The 14,996-nt window shown below is 53.8% G+C and overlaps 3 protein-coding genes across 3 annotated transcripts; 2 read left to right on the top strand and 1 right to left on the bottom strand.

The window, feature by feature from the left end:
- Positions 1-372: 372 nt before the first annotated feature.
- COCSUDRAFT_20220 (hypothetical protein) lies at positions 373-1,722 on the top strand (the record flags this gene model as incomplete). The annotated part of the gene is made up of 5 exons (XM_005643434.1): positions 373-456; positions 592-726; positions 864-980; positions 1,233-1,397; positions 1,612-1,722. The coding sequence occupies 5 exons, from the start codon at positions 373-375 to the stop codon at positions 1,720-1,722; spliced, it is 612 nt and encodes a 203-aa protein (XP_005643491.1).
- A 1,037-nt stretch (positions 1,723-2,759) lies between these two features.
- COCSUDRAFT_68096 (hypothetical protein) lies at positions 2,760-7,277 on the top strand (the record flags this gene model as incomplete). Its single annotated transcript, XM_005643433.1, has 14 exons — positions 2,760-2,797; positions 3,030-3,222; positions 3,362-3,455; positions 3,643-3,770; positions 3,971-4,045; positions 4,267-4,423; positions 4,662-4,846; positions 5,105-5,227; positions 5,403-5,486; positions 5,736-5,864; positions 6,130-6,277; positions 6,535-6,701; positions 6,954-7,056; positions 7,252-7,277. 14 exons carry the CDS (start codon positions 2,760-2,762, stop codon positions 7,275-7,277), a joined length of 1,650 nt encoding a protein of 549 aa, XP_005643490.1.
- A 417-nt stretch (positions 7,278-7,694) lies between these two features.
- COCSUDRAFT_68095 (hypothetical protein) lies at positions 7,695-14,613 on the bottom strand. The gene is made up of 13 exons (XM_005643432.1): positions 14,549-14,613; positions 14,132-14,391; positions 13,877-13,986; positions 13,723-13,767; positions 13,368-13,577; positions 12,779-13,013; positions 11,739-12,598; positions 11,426-11,572; positions 11,026-11,177; positions 10,644-10,750; positions 9,802-9,908; positions 9,283-9,462; positions 7,695-8,849 (listed from the first exon to the last, which is right to left on the bottom strand). The coding sequence occupies exons 2-13, from the start codon at positions 14,304-14,306 to the stop codon at positions 8,604-8,606; spliced, it is 2,574 nt and encodes an 857-aa protein (XP_005643489.1). The 5' UTR covers positions 14,307-14,391; positions 14,549-14,613; the 3' UTR covers positions 7,695-8,603.
- Between the last annotated feature and the right edge of the window lie 383 nt (positions 14,614-14,996).

Below are 14,996 nucleotides of genomic sequence, written 5' to 3'. Positions count from 1 at the left end.
GTAGTCCTCAGACCACCAGCACATTATGTGGGCATGCAGACCACTGGTGAGAATGCCACGCGTTCATTCGACCTTTGGGGCGTTCTTCCTTATGTTAAGTATCATTTGTTGCTTGTAAGGCAATGTTCCGACCGCTCAGACTCCAGGATTCTGACTCACTTAGTTGTGTGCAGATCGACTGGCCAGAGCAAGTTCTGCCTCAGCACAAAGCAGCGATTTTTGGTCCAGGACACAGGGAGTCATTGCACAATGCAGGTAAAATCTGAGATGTTCTGCACGTGACTGTCACAGTCTTTTGATCCTGCAATCTGGTTGACGTGGGTGCACTGGTGTTGCAGGCAAACTGGAGGGCCTAGGCGGCAAGTCACACGCATGATGCCCATTGGGGTACCTAGAGTACCCTACAGGGCCCCACAGGCAGGTGGATGGCAGTGGGTGGATATCTGGAATTGCCTGGTGCGCAAGCGAATCCTGTAATGGAATGCTGAATGTGAAAGGACTGTCTCATTGCCTTCGCACATCTCTCTGTTCACTTGCGAGATCAGCTCTGTGTCGACGAATGCAAGAGCTGAGTATCGCCTCTGTGTGCAGTACCGGGAACGGATCATCTTTTTAAGCAAGGCTGTGGATGAGGAGTTGGGGAACCAGCTTGTGGCCACAATGCTTTATTTGGATTCAGAGAACAAGAAGGACATCACGCTGTACATCAACTGCTCGGGAGGAGATGTACGCAGCCTCTCAATTCCCTCTTGCTGAACATTGGTTGGCCAAATTGAGCGACATTGGCACTGTTCATCAGCCCTCTCAGCTCCAGATCATAAGAGCATAAAAAGGTTATGAAAGTAATAACTGGCATGGTGCAGGTGGTGCCCTGCTTGGCCATCTTTGACACAATGAAGTACATCGGCAGCGATGTGGGCACTGTTGGCTTTGGCGGCTGCATGGGCATGAGCGGCTTCCTTCTGGCTGTTGGCAAGAAGGTGAGTTCCTTGCTCACCACCTTGCTGCGCCGAATTTCTGGCATCTACAGCTGCTGTCACTTGGCGCCCTGCCCTCAATTCCCCTGTTACATGCTGCAGTGATGATCGTTTGGCCTCGGTAGACCAATTGTCGCGGAGTTGTGGGGGTTCAGGCTGTTGCGATACTGAGGAGGAGAAGCATGGAGGGCTTGGAAATTGCTGTAGAGATTCAAGTGAGCGTGGCCTGAACATATCGCTGGTTGGCTGGTGCAGGGGAAGAGGTATGCGCTGCCCAACACGCGCATCATGCTGCATCATCCCTCGGGCTCTGCGCGCGGCCAGGCATCGGACATCAACAATGAGGCGCGCGAGCTCATGCGGCTCCGCAACTATGTCAACCAGGTCCTCTCACAGGCCACCGGCCAGCCCATTGAGAAGGTATGTACTCCTTTTGCATACTATTGCTGCACTCCCAGTGACCACCCAGTCCTTCAAGGAGCCTGCTGTGCAATGTTTTGTCCAATACGCACACCATGCTGGTGGTGCAAACAGTCAAGTGCATTAATCAAAGTGTATGCGCAAGTGATTGTTGGAGCTTTCTTGTTTCTTCCTTGCTGGAATGTGATCCGATCGACCTTCTTGTGCAATGCAGGTCCAGTTTGACTTCAACCGGAACAAGTACTTTGACACCAAGGAGGCACAGGAGTACGGAGTCATTGACCAGGTTGTTCGGCCCCTGCGCACCCAAACTCTGGGCGTCTGATGACCTTGTGCAGCTATCTCATCAGGGCCAGGAAAAGTCACACGGATGTGTTTGATTGGGCACTGCTTGATAACTTAACACCGTGTCAACACGGATGACTCTTCTTGTTTAGAGCGCACTGCAACATTAATAGGCATGATGTCAACAGCATTGCCATCTGGAAAGCACGAAGTTCAGTCTCGATTTCTATGTAATATACTATTGGGGAAAGTGTCGCTTCCAAGGAATGGGCTTGAAGGCTATATGCAGATTGGCACATCCACTGAGCGTAGTGTATGCTCAGCTTCAATTTCATTCGATCTATCCGGATCCGCCTGCAGGCAGCTGGCAGACTCTGCCAGGGGCTGCCGGACAGCTCTGATCATCACTCTTTTGTGTCATGAAGTTGTCTCAAGACAGAGTTTATTGCTCCCTGCCATGGATTGCTTCAGAGATGCCCTGCTTCTCAAATGCTCTTGCATATTGGTCCATGTGGACAGGAGTCACATTTCATGCGAGGGCGGCAACGCCTGAATAGGCCACCATTCGAACACAAAGTGCGCCAGCAATGCTCTGATCGAGAAATCCAATCTACCGATGCCACTGCAGTTTTGAATACACCACCAGGATTTGTGTTGACATCAGTTGAATTCGGCGTTGAAGATGATCCGGCAATCTGGGTTTCCACTGGACCCCATTCATATGTTAAGATGTGTGCAGGCATAGTTGCAATCTTCCCTCGATGTGGGGGACTATTTGATTCTGAAAACTCCTCAGCAAATATATACTCGCTTTGTTCAATACTTCTGGCAATACGAAAGCAGCTTGAAGAGGAGCAAGTATCGCATGCTGAGGGTCAATTTTTAGCAACAAAAAAATCTCCAGAATAATTGGGAGTTGCACGTGCAGTCATACATGCGAGCAGACAATCGACAGTAGATCTGAGTGATCTTCTGATCAGCTATCAGAATCAGATCGAAGATAAATGGCACAGCAGATGTCTCTCACAACAATCTCGTGCAGCTATATTTTCATTGTAACATTGCTTATTTTCCTTGATGGATCAGAGGAAGTACCTACAATACAGCCGGCTCAGGTGCACACAGTGATCACAGGCGGGTGCTCAAAGTATTTTGACTGGCAAATCCTGGGCTTTGCATACAGGTAAGACCACCTCTTTCCCACATGCCTTCTTCAATGACAAACAAGTGCACGTTGCTTTTTGATCGACAATGACAGTATCAAAACTCCTTCACCATTTCCCAAGAAAATAGAACTTGAAGGAAGACGGCGCCCTTGCTGACTGCGTAGCTGTCTGCTTTGTGCAGCTTCAGGCGAGCGGGTCAGGAGGGCCCCTTGACAAGGCTGCTGCCCTGCACCAAGGAGGAGCTGAAGAGCCACACCCCAATCGAGATACAGGGCGTAAATACGTACGTGGCGCCCAGCTTTGCCCAGGACTCTGAGCATGACGACAACTACCCGCCATACAACAAGCCCGGCGCTATCACACACTGGCTCAGGGTGGGCTGCCAACCCTCTGTGCTATGATCGCATTATTCTTCTTGCTGGCTTCACACTCATCATCCCATGCAAGCGATTTTAGTGGCAGCACATACTCAGGTGTAAGCATAGTTGATGGGCCAGTGTGGTGGTTGCACAGTTTGCTGAGCCAGAGGAGCTTTACATCCTCATCATGGACTCCGACATCATCATGCGCCGCCCTTACTTGCCCGAAGAGCTCAAAGTCAGGCCAGGTGCGCAGCTGTCTTTGCAGCATTTTAGAAGGTCACTAATTTTTCCCTTACCCGCCTTCGATGCTGTGCCCTGGCAGCTCGTAATGAAATTACAGGGGAGGGCCCCTGCAGCTGGAAGACCTGTGCATGGAGATGGCAGTCTGTGGGCACATCTTCCTGTTGTAAGAAACGGATTTGCGGTGGGCAGGTTGGGCAGCCGCTCCCTACTTTGACTTTCTGAAGGGGGTCACCAACGAGCTGGCGAGGACACACCTCCAGGGAGTTGAGCCGCGCACAGACACGAATCTGGGGCCCAAGGGGCGCCTTGCTGACATGGTGCGCCACATCACCCTTGCCTCTTTCCATGCAGATACGCACTCAAATTGCCTGAACCCCGCAGCTGCAAACGCCAACCAGAAGGAATTGAGAGCTTCTCAATGCCGACAAGGGTTTGGCATCTTGTGTGGTTGATGGTTCTCCATGAAGCGTGTTAATTGCAGTATTCAAATTTTAATTCAAAACGACTGCCGGTGCAGGCCGGTGCGCCGTACTTAATTACAAAGGAGGATCTGAAGATGGTGGCGCCCATGTGGAGCACCTTCACCCGTAAAGTCCGCAACGACCCCAAGGCACGAATTTAATATTAAATTTCACACTGTTCACTCACAGCCTGGGGAACTCCTCTTTTGCGATTTTGTCAATAGCATGCACAGTGCCTCGCTTGTGATGCACAGCCTTGCTCAGAACGGTGGCATCCAAGATATTCTGCTTCAAGCAATTTTGACACTCTTGGTATATACCGTATTTGACGTGTTGAGTGCATGCATGGCAGGCATGGAATTTGACGGGGGACATGCACGCAATGGAGGCGGGACAGAAGCCGTGGATCGCGGAGATGTACGGGTATGTCTTTGGCGCGGCAAAGGCGAACGTGTGGCACAACCCGGTGGACTATTTCCAGTGGATCTACCCTGGCTACTTCACCAGCGGTGAGGGTGGAATACCTAACACAAGATCCCGTCCCCCTGCATGCATTCTGAACAGAAGTGTTGCCAGCTAATTGATGGGGCCGACTTCTGCGCATGAATCTGGACCTTGCTGCAAGCCTTCCTTTATTATGTCAGCAGAGATGAGTGTAGCCATGCTGAATGCCGATGGCTTGACACAAGGACACAATGAAGCCAACGATTGGGCGGCAGATAATCTTGAGATTCTGTTCGCATGCAGAACCGCCGAGTGTGCTACACTATGGGCTGCTGTTCGAGGTGAAGGGCCACGGCTTCGCGTTTGACAAGGCCTGGTTCCACGATTTTGACCCGCAGCAGTGCACCCCCTGGGACCTCTCCCTGGATCGCCCTACTGCTGGCCTGCTCCCCCTGCCCCCAAGCCCCTCCACCTTCACAGAAGTCACGGTGCGCTACTCAATCCTGCTGCACCATGCAAAAAGCCCTGCTACAAATTTTTTAGATTTCGTGCCTGGTACCTGGGCAGACTCGGCTGCGTGCACATTCTTGCAGAAGCAAGGGCCGGATGCAGAGATGCCTGTTGAAAGTTGCATATGGAAGTGCACGCTTGCAATGCAGATCCTTGTGGGGTTGTGAGGCTTATCAACGCCGTACAATACCGCGGGTGAAATACTTATTAAATGCTGATTGTGCGGCGACCTGCAGGGCCCGTTCCTGCTGAAGCTGCTGCTGGCGATCGAGCCCCTTGTGGTTCTCAATTCTGCGCTGTGTGAGCACCACCTCACCCACTGCCCCATCTCCGACCAACTCCTCACTGAGTGCGCAAAGGTATGCAGAACATTTCATGAGGCAACATGACCCCCTTCTGCATAATGCAAACATCTGGACACTCTGCACTTCCACCACACAACCCTGATGGCATGCAGAAACATCCCTGTTGCCTAGAGTCAAGTGTCTTGCTTCCTGCATGCTGGCGCCTTGTAAGAGATTTCTCTGTGCGCAGGTGGCAAAGCTGGAGCAGGAATTGGACGATGCTTATGATGACCTGGAGCCTATCCTCCGAGGCACAGAATGCAAGGACCAATATGTATGTTCTTGACACCTCCTACAGCCTTTTAAGCTTACAGACCCAACAACAGACACCAAAGCATGACAAGTGCATGACTGCCCGCTTGGCCACATGCACTCGCTTGAGACAGTCTCCTTAGTCCAGGTGGCCCTGTTGCAGAAATGATATATAGCTTCTTGCTTCCTGACAGAAATGCAATCGCGTCTGTTGAGAAATCACGGCCACTCTCTTATGAGCTTACATAGCATGCATGCGGTGTGTGCGCAGCCGGACTGCCCCGGCTGGGAGAAGACGAACCAGTGCGTCGAGAACCCCACAATGATGCTTGGCGCCACAGACCTGGGCCCCGGCTGCCGCAAGTCCTGCAAACGCTGCCACGCCAACGATGGCATCAAGGTGACGCCTTCCCCTCCCAATCTCTGTCCATCTGCACAAGGAAAATCCACGCCCTTCTCCTCACCCTGGTGCAGTTCTGTTGCCTGACAGAAGAGGAGGATGACATTGGTGGCATTGCATATAGGCCGCTCAAATTTGAGAATGCCAGCAATGGCATTGGTCTTGTTTCTGCAGGAGGCAGCAAGTGCCGCAGTGTTCAGAGGGCATGCCGGCTAGATCTGATATGGAGTTCTCTCAAGTTGCCTGAGGTTGTCCGGGTGTGCAGACGAGGGAACGGGGCCACGATGAGGTGTTGGAGGACGGCAGCAGCCAGAGCCGCTCGCCTGTTCAGGCGCTGTTGGAGCGGCACATGTCCAGCCGGCAGAGCCTGGCCGCGCGCATCTGGGCCAACGGCGTCGGCAAGGGTAGCCAGGGTGAGTGGCCTCTTTTCTTCGACACCTTGCTTCCAATGTTTCCACTCAAAATGTACCGGCGGCACTGCTCCTGCATGGCCCCAATTGCAACCTGAAGCACATTTCTTGCAGTCCCCGCCTCTTCGTCATCTGCCTGCTGCGACTTTGAACAGCATACAGTATCTGAGAGCGCAGCGTGCTTCACAGCAGAGCATGCTCGTTGTTCTGGCAGTCAAAGTGCGATCTGTTATCGTGAAAACGTTGCATATTGGCTGCAGGGAAACGGCGGGAGCCGCGGCCGCTGCCGAGGCTTAAGAAGGACTTGGAGGACGCGATGGAGGTGAAGAAAGAGGCCAGCATCGGCAACGTGCGCCTCAAGCTGCGGCGCAAGAGGACCTCTACAAGCGGCCAGCCGCGGGTCGCGCATCTCAAGGTGCACGTCCAGGTGCGCAGACTGCTGCATGGGCCATTCAAAAAAGCTTGCGCCATGCCACTCTTGCAGTGGAGCATTTAATGTAAAGGAACCTGATGCAGTATTTTGTACAAAAGCTTCTGAGAAGTGCTCGTGCATGCATATGGCTGCTTAGGAGGATGGATGGCCCGTTCATCTTCAGTGCATGCATGCCAGGCATTCTCATTGTTTTAGAGATGTTGGCCGTGGTCCTGTGCCTGAATGGAATGCTGGTCGCTCGTGCAGGGGAGGAGCAGTGGCATGATGGATGTGCTGAAGGGGCCCAGCCAGGAGCAGCTCTCTGCTGAGGCAGTGCTTCAGGCCAGCCTACAGCGGGTGAAATGGCTAGGTGCGTTCTGCCACGCTGCATACCTGAGCAAATTGATGCACAGAAGGCCATAAGTAGAGACAAGTGCATGCTGCACATAAACAGTTCCTTTGCCAAATTTGAGAACACAAGGGGAGATGTGCTTTTGCAGGTATCAGCCTATGTGCGCTGTGGATCACCATCATCTTTTTGTTTCTGGTTTTCTTGCAACGGCAGCATCCTGCGGCCCTCGCATCTTCTAGAACCGCACAGAAGGCTGGCAAGGGATTGCAGTGAGTGCCTTGTGGCCGTGCTAAGCAAGACGATGCCGCTGCAGTGCCAGTAAAGAGAACTGCCGGCGGCGCTTAGTAAATTGGTTATTGCTGGCAGTCCGATCGAAAGCACTTCAGAGCTTTGTCAACACTGGCAGTCCCAGGAATAAGATAACTTTGCTTGACAAGACTCAAAAGTTGATCTGGTGCTTGCAATGAATGCATTCCAAGCTGACTAGACTGGGCGCAAGCAATTTGTGTTGGGAATGCATTGAAGAGCGCTAGTTGCAAATGGCACAGCAGATATTTTGTGATTGCCATCGTCTGGCATAAAACTCATGCATCGAGTCCACTAGGTCCCTGTGACACATTGCGGATCGACACAATACAAATCATTGTGTTTGCAAGGGCCAAAATCGGTGATTACATTGTGGATGAACTGACAGCGTTGACATCAAATCTTTCAGACAGTCCATGCAAGCTCCACCGCAACGCCATGGTATATCCCATGAGGGCTGCCAGTGCCTGGCACTCCTACTCCTCGCATTGGCAGCCCTGCCTCAGACATGGGAATTGAGATTCACCAGGACCTATCTCCCGCCCCTGTCTTGCCGGAGCCAGATGACCCTGATCTGGCCCCCCTTGGCATTACCGCTGGTAACAGGGATGGTCACCCTTTTCACCTGCCGGCCGCCGTCCCCATTGTGATCAGCTCTGATTCTGAGGGCAACCCATAGTACACGCCACTACAATAATTATTATATAGGAGCTCCTGGCAAGAACTTAAGCAACTGTTGCCCTTTACTTGGCTGCAATCCCAGCTCTAGCTATAACCATGCATATCCTCAGACAATGCTGCTCAGTGTGCACCAGTTCTAGATCCCTTGTCTATTCCTCTCTCCAGCACCAACCCTTAATAGAGTTAAATCCCTGCTCTACGGCTTCCCAGTCCCTAGGCATCCAAGAATGACCCCTCTATCAACACCCGCACAAGGGTCGCATATGTCAAAGTAAGATGCGCAGCGCCACCATGCAGGCAGATGTCATTGCACACTAATCTCTTGGCGCACAAGGTCCGCCAAAGTCCACAAATCAACCACGCTCATCAACCGCGTGGTGCAATCAATTTGCAGAGTGCAAGTCCCCAGGAGGAGTCTCCAGCGCAGATGCTGTCTCACTCCTGGACTGGGATTGACTAGAAAAAGTTTTGCATTGTCAATGCCCTCATGTGTACACAGCAAGACAGCCCTTCCCGCATGGTTTCCCGCTTGCACTGCCTTTCATGTTATGCACGCTCTCCTGATTTAGGTGCCCGGCTCAGGCGCTCTGCGCGGCGGTCTCGGCCTCGCCAAGTAGACGGCTGATAAGGGGCTCAAGCTTGCCGGCAATCAGGCGCATGCCGGGGGCCGATGGGTGCAGCGCGTCGGGCATATACATCTCGTTGATCTCTTCGCGCACCGGCGACGTGGAGTTGGCCGCCCACACCACCGCCGGCCGCTTGGTCAGGAACGCCGTGCCGTAATCCTCGTAAAACACATGCTGCGGGTGCTCGCTTGCTGCGGCCTGCGCAGGACAGTAGCAGCAGTGTTCAGTTTGAATTTGTATTCGTATGACAAGATCAAATGACTGTCTCCCATGTGCACCAACAGCTCAATGTTACCGTCCTGCTGCCTCCTGCACTTTGAGTGCCACGCTTCTACAGGAGCTCCATGTGTAAATTATGCCACACAGAGTGAGGCCTGCCAGAAATGCACTTGAAATGCGGCATTTCAAGCCATGGCTATCAAGATTAGCCGTCTTCAGCCAATTTGGAAAAGCTTTTCGCATCCTCAAATGCGGCACTTCAAGCCATAACTATCAAGAGTAGCCGTTTTCAGCCAATTTAGAATAGCGTTTTGCGTTCTCAGGGCACTGTCATGGTGCCACAAAATGGTGAGGCAACAGACCGGATGTCATAGGGGAGATTTTAATGTCTGCAAGAGCCAGTGAACCTCACCTGAAGGTTGGCGTTGAAGATGTCGAAGGCGGGCGTGCAGCGGTTGGGCCAGTAGTCACCCTTGGGCAGCGGAGCCAGCGCTACAATGCGCGTGGCCGGCAGCGCCCCCCGCACAAACTCCAGCACCGCCCGCATCTTCGCAGCCGCCTCCTCCGCCGCCGGCAACGCGCACTCCCCGCTCTGCATCCGCACCCGCCAGCTCAGCATGACTCATCGGAACGTCAGCCCCCAATTGTTGTGCTGATGTGTGACTGGACAGCGGTGAAGCTGTGGCTAGTCCCACTCCCCGCTCTGTGACCGCAGCCGCCAGCTTAGCATTACAAACCCCATGGATGACTGAGCACTTGTAACATCCAATGACTGCACACGTCTCGTGACTAGATGGTGGTGGTCATGTGGTGAGCGGGAGGGTGTCTTACATTAATCACAATGACAAGTTGCTGGTGTGTATCACAATTTGACCAGCGTATTACAGAGTGCCAGGGTGGACACGTCATAAAGAGAGTGTAGGGCGCGCACCATGCCCTTGGAATTCGTGCCGCAGGCTAAGACGATGACCTTTGGGGGCACAATCGGCGGCAGCTCTCCATTCTTCAGCCGCCACAGCAGCTGCTCAACCCCATCACCTGCCCAGTGCCCAGTGCAGAATCAGCCCCGTCCATTTACGGCACACAAAGGGACATGAGCCCAAATGTGCTGCGGTCTGAACTATGAAGGTGCCGGCTATGGATGGATCACCACTAGAAGGAAGAAAGGGAGTCTCTGACATGCAGGCAGCCTGCGCTGATGGCTGAGATAGAGGGCCAACAGCGCTTTCGCATGCCTTGATGTGAGCCAGTCTTCTGCAACCGAAAGGGCATTGGCTAGAAGACCAACTGACAGGCACCAGATTTTAGACCTCAAGCCGCTACCTTTGTTGGAGCTGGTTTGGCTGGCCTGTCAGGCTGGCCTGGTAGGCGACAGAGCATGATAACTTAAGCCACTGCTCCTTACACTCCGACAATAATAAATCAGCCTGGCGGAGGTCACATGTTACATGCTGAGCAAGAAACAGAAGCTTGCCTTTTGGCTGGTGCCAGTTGGCCCGGGGCCGTTGCCCATGTTGGCGTCGGTGGGTATGAACATTTTGAACGCAGCGCAGCGATAGGAGGGGTAAGACAACCCCAGACTCTCATACCCACCGACGCCAACATGGGCAACGGCCCCGGGCCAACTGGCACCAGCCAAAAGGCGCTCACCCAATATCCTTGGCTGTTGGCAGACAGGCATGGTGCGGTGAAGCTGCCAGCGAAGTGCGCTTCACGCAGCAAAGAAGGAAAGGGACAGATGTTCAGTCCCTGCGAGAGGGAGAGTGGGATCACCTGCGATGCCGGCAGCCAGCGCCTTGTACCCCTTGCTGCCGAAGAAATGGTCCCAGACGGCGGGGATGTCGTTGAAGGGGCCATACTTCTGCCCCACAAACGTCCCCCTGCACCAGCCGTCACCCATGTCATCACCTCTTCTCGCAAGCACATACCATCAATAATGCATTTGCTAACATCCTTGCATCCATTGCGCTGTTCACCAGCAGCACACGTCGCTTCCCACTGGCATACTGCTTAGGTTTGAAGTGCCCAGCGCACGAAACCTCAATACACAGGGGCTTGGGTGCAGAGCAATCAACATTTGCAGCAGACAGCATCCTAGGTCAGCCAAGCATGTCTGACATGGTGACTAATGGTGTGTTGGGAGGGAACACCCCACCTCCAGGCCTCGATGATGTCATCGCCGTAGAAGATGACGTCGTACTCGTCGCGCACCTCCGCCAGGTGGTGCTGATGTGCGCGCAGCCACTTCTCCTCAGCGCCCAACGCCTTCTGCCGCGACTTGTGCCGCTGCCCAACCTTGGCCGCCCGCTGCACCCCACAGAGCATCACCAATGACATCAGGCCCTTGCTGTCATCACCGCCAACATATGCAGCGCTGTAATGCACTGTCAACGAGTAAGCACTGATAACATCTATGCGCTTGTGCTCCAGAAGCTCAGTGGGCAGTTGTCCTGGCAGTTATAGGACATAAATGCCAAAATTGCATCAGCAAATGCACGCAAGCATCCATGTGTATATAGGTCAGGAGAGGGGGTAGAACAGGGGCTTGCACGCACGTCTTTGGCGTCAGGGGTCTCCTTGAACCAGGGTGGCAGCTGCTTGACCTCCGGCAGCGCTGCGGCATCCTCGTCCGCCTTGGCCGCCTCCTTCCGCGCGGGGTGCGCCCCGCCCGCATCCTCTTTCCCATCCTTCCCAAGCTTGCCCTGCAAGCCGCGCATGTCAGGAACTTTGGCCTCGCAACGAAGTCTTTTCAAAACATGTGCAGTACCAATGAATGCACAGGCTGGCAGGGCAGAACTTGCGACGCACAAGAGGCACACGATGCTTAAGAAGAAGAAGGAGTGGAGTTCCGCAGGCTGCGCATCTCACCTGGGTCTCTGCTGCATCACCGGCCTCTGAGGATGCTTCATAGTGGCCGTGAGCGCTGCCACCCTCTGCAGTGGCGTTGGGCTGGTGCGGGCTCGTGTGCTTGCGCAGCTTGGAAACAAACGGCGCCGCATCGCGCTTCACGGCCGCGCCCGACGCGTTGATCAGGCTGGCCAGCACCTCCGACGAAATCTCGCGCTTCTCCGGCAGCGGGAACCACGGCCGGGCCGCCTTCACCGGCGGCTGCGCCGGCGCGGCGGCCGCTGCGACTGTCTCCGGCGCGGGTGCGGCCGCCTCCGGAGCCGCTGCGGCCGGCTGCGGCCACGCGTGCTCTGTAGCGCCCACCTCAATGCCCTGAACTGGCTGTTCTGGGGGCGTGAAATTCACTGTGAAACCCGGCAGCGCTTGGCTCTCTCCACTCGGCTTTGCAGGCGCTGCCGTCGGGTGGTCCGGGGTGCCGGCTGCCTCAGCAGTGGCCCCTATCTGCTTTGCACCGGCTTCGGACGATGCAGCGGCAACTTTGGCGGTCTCCTCGGCCTCATCTGTCCCCGTCATGCTCAGCTCAAACTCCTCTGCTTCTTCCTCGAAATTATCCTCAGCCTCGCCGTCATCATCCACATCATCTTCCACGTCATAGCTAGTGGCATCGCCCTGCTGACTCAGCATGGTGCCATTGGAGTCTAGGGTACGCAGCTGCCTGTCTGACACCTCGCCCGCTACCGCCTTCTTCTTCATGGATCCCTTCTTCTTTTTCCTCTTCTTGGGCGCCGGCTTGGCCGGCTCCTCTGCCGCTGCGGCTGGCTTTGCGTCAGCACTGAGGTCAGACTCAGGCTCCGCAATGCTCTTGTCAGTAGCGCCTTCGTCTGTGACAACAACATGCTTCTGTCAGCAGTGCATTGCAGACGAGGACCCTTTCCAGGCCGACGGCATCAGTACCATGCCTCAAGATTTGTGAAGAACTGGCCAGGACGAGATGTCCTCATGCGCGTCGCACATGTGCTTTGCACAACAAAATGTGTACACAGGTGCATAGTGAACCACACCTGCCGCATCGTCAGCTTTTGCAGCAAGAGCTGCGGCGTCTGACGTGGCAGCATTTTTCTTCTTCTTCTTTTTCTTGGCTGGTGCGGTAGACGCCTCTGCCGTGCCGGCCGCCTCCTCTGTGGCCGCTTCGTCCGTGGCAGCGTCCTTCTTTTTGAAGGCGGCCGGCCGGCCCTCTGCTTTTTCCACATCTTCCGCGCCCAATACCCCCTTGGTCAGCTCCGTAGCGCCCTTTTCCTGCAGGACAGTAATATGCTGATCAGGTCCCTGCCAAAGATTTGATGTACCTTGCCACAATATTGGCGTCTTTTTTTAGAAAAACCAAGTTGTGGTGGGGTGCATAATGCCCCCTAGCTTGATTGGGGAGAGAGCAAGCACGTTTAACAAGTACAAACATTGGGAGGCTATTAAAAAGAGCTGTGTAGGGGTGCCATGTTCACAGTGCATGCCAGCACCACTGTGGCAGTACCATTACATGCTGAACGTCTCGCCAATTACTAGAGACAGAGTGCCCTAAGTGTGCAGCCCAACCGGTGTTATTTTGACACCATCATACTAAGCTTCGTTTCAATCCACTAGAAGGGGACTCACATTAAGTGAAGCCTGTGCGGCCTTGGCAGCATCCTCATGAGAAACACCCTTCTCCAGAGCGGCAGCAGCTGCTGCCTGTGCCTCCTGCGCGGCTGCAATGGCCTCCTCCTTGCTCATCTTCTTCTTGCCCGCAGTCTTCTTTTTCTTCTTCTTCGTCCCCTTGGCCTTCACTGCCGGATTGGCCCCTTCCTCTCCGGCTTGAAGCGCCAGCTGCGCATGCAAACTTGCACTAAACTGCAATCCTGGGACTTGTGATGTTCATGTCAAATTCCTGAATTCTTATAATCCACAAACATGCAAGACCCATGAGAGCGATGCCATGCAAGTTGAGAGCAACGGGAATAAAGAGGCACACCTTCTCTCCAGCTCGCCTCCTCCTGTTGCGCCCCTCTTGAGGTATCTGAAAAAGATTAATCTGCAAGGTCAGCCGCTGCCTTGCTCTCTTGCAACGAATTTATCAGATTGACCTCAGATCAAACAAATCAGGTGGCATGGTGACGAGCTCGTACCTGCGGTAATTGCCCTCCCCCATCATTGTGTTTTAATTGCTCTCCCCCGACGTTGTGCGCCCTTCTCCTCCTGGCTCTCAAGTGACTGGTTCTTCGCAACCCTTGGGCACCTGACGCAGCCAATTCCAGACTTCTCTCTCACGCCAGCTCTCTTCTACAGGAACCAAAGAACAGCGATGCATGCATTCATTAAGCGGGTGGGCAGAGACTAAGAAGGCCAGTGTGGGCTGCAATTTTCAGCTAGGAAGCCCGCACCAGTGTCCCTGCCTGCAACCACGGGTTGCCTGACGCTCCTGGTGCCCTGCTCTGACTTTGCTGCAACACTGTTTGCCCTCCTGTGTTTCAGAGGCTGAGTCCGAGCGTCGCTGTGTGACAGATGCAACAGGAGCAGCAGGAGCAGCCCCAACCAGCGTTGCCAGAGCCTCTTCATGACTCTGAGGAGAACCTCAGCCGATTTGTCGCATGAGCCGCTGTGCTCAGTTGCTTCCAGGCCTCAGCGCAGTACTGCTCTTTTCCTGAGAACCACCAGAGTGAAGATCGGAAAAGGTCGCATCTTAGTGCAGTCATTTCATTGAATTGATTATTCATCAAACTAATAGAACAAATGAGCAGGTACGACTTTGCGAGCATAAAAGTGACCAACGCCGTTACTATGCTAGGTGTTCTGCTCACCTAGCTACCCAGCGAGTTGGGAGCCAGCCCTTCCTGATGCGCCAATATTTCAGCTTCGATGAACTATTCAAATTTCAAGGTGGGTTAGAATCCCCTCCAAAGGTCCATGTAGACGTCTATCTGACACCCTGTTATTGGAAAGCTAGTGGGTGATCGACCCTTCACTCCGCCGGTTCACGGAGACAAGACCCGCCTAGTACACGTGGGAAGCCTCAAGGGCAACCTTCAGGGTCCCGATCACGCCAAAGGCTGCTGTGAATGACACAATTTGCACTTAAATCACCTGAGCTGCGTTGGATCGGTAAAAAATTACAGAGCGGCGTTCCTGTGTCGGAGTATGGTAGTCACTACATTAGTAATGATCATTTCAGCATTCTACATGCAGTAGATGGGTTTTCCTTATTTCTTACAAGCAATGGCGGTATGGTCTTCAGAAATTGTCAATATA

Source organism: Coccomyxa subellipsoidea (genome assembly GCF_000258705.1).
Source record: "Coccomyxa subellipsoidea C-169, whole genome shotgun sequence".
Taxonomy (NCBI): Eukaryota; Viridiplantae; Chlorophyta; class Trebouxiophyceae; family Coccomyxaceae; genus Coccomyxa; species Coccomyxa subellipsoidea.
Note: the sequence above shows the minus strand (reverse complement) of the source record. Positions and strands in the feature narration are given on the sequence as shown.

Coding starts and splice junctions, on each gene's coding strand:
- COCSUDRAFT_68095 (XM_005643432.1), bottom strand. CDS start 14,306: ATGAAGAGGCTCTGGCAACGCTGGTTGGGGCTGCTCCTGCTGCTCCTG. Junction 11,178..11,425: donor AGACCCCTGACGCCAAAGAC/GTGCGTGCAAGC, acceptor TGTGGGGTGCAG/CGGGCGGCCAAGGTTGGGCA. Junction 8,850..9,282: donor TCTTCAACGCCAACCTTCAG/GTGAGGTTCACT, acceptor TGTCCTGCGCAG/GCCGCAGCAAGCGAGCACCC.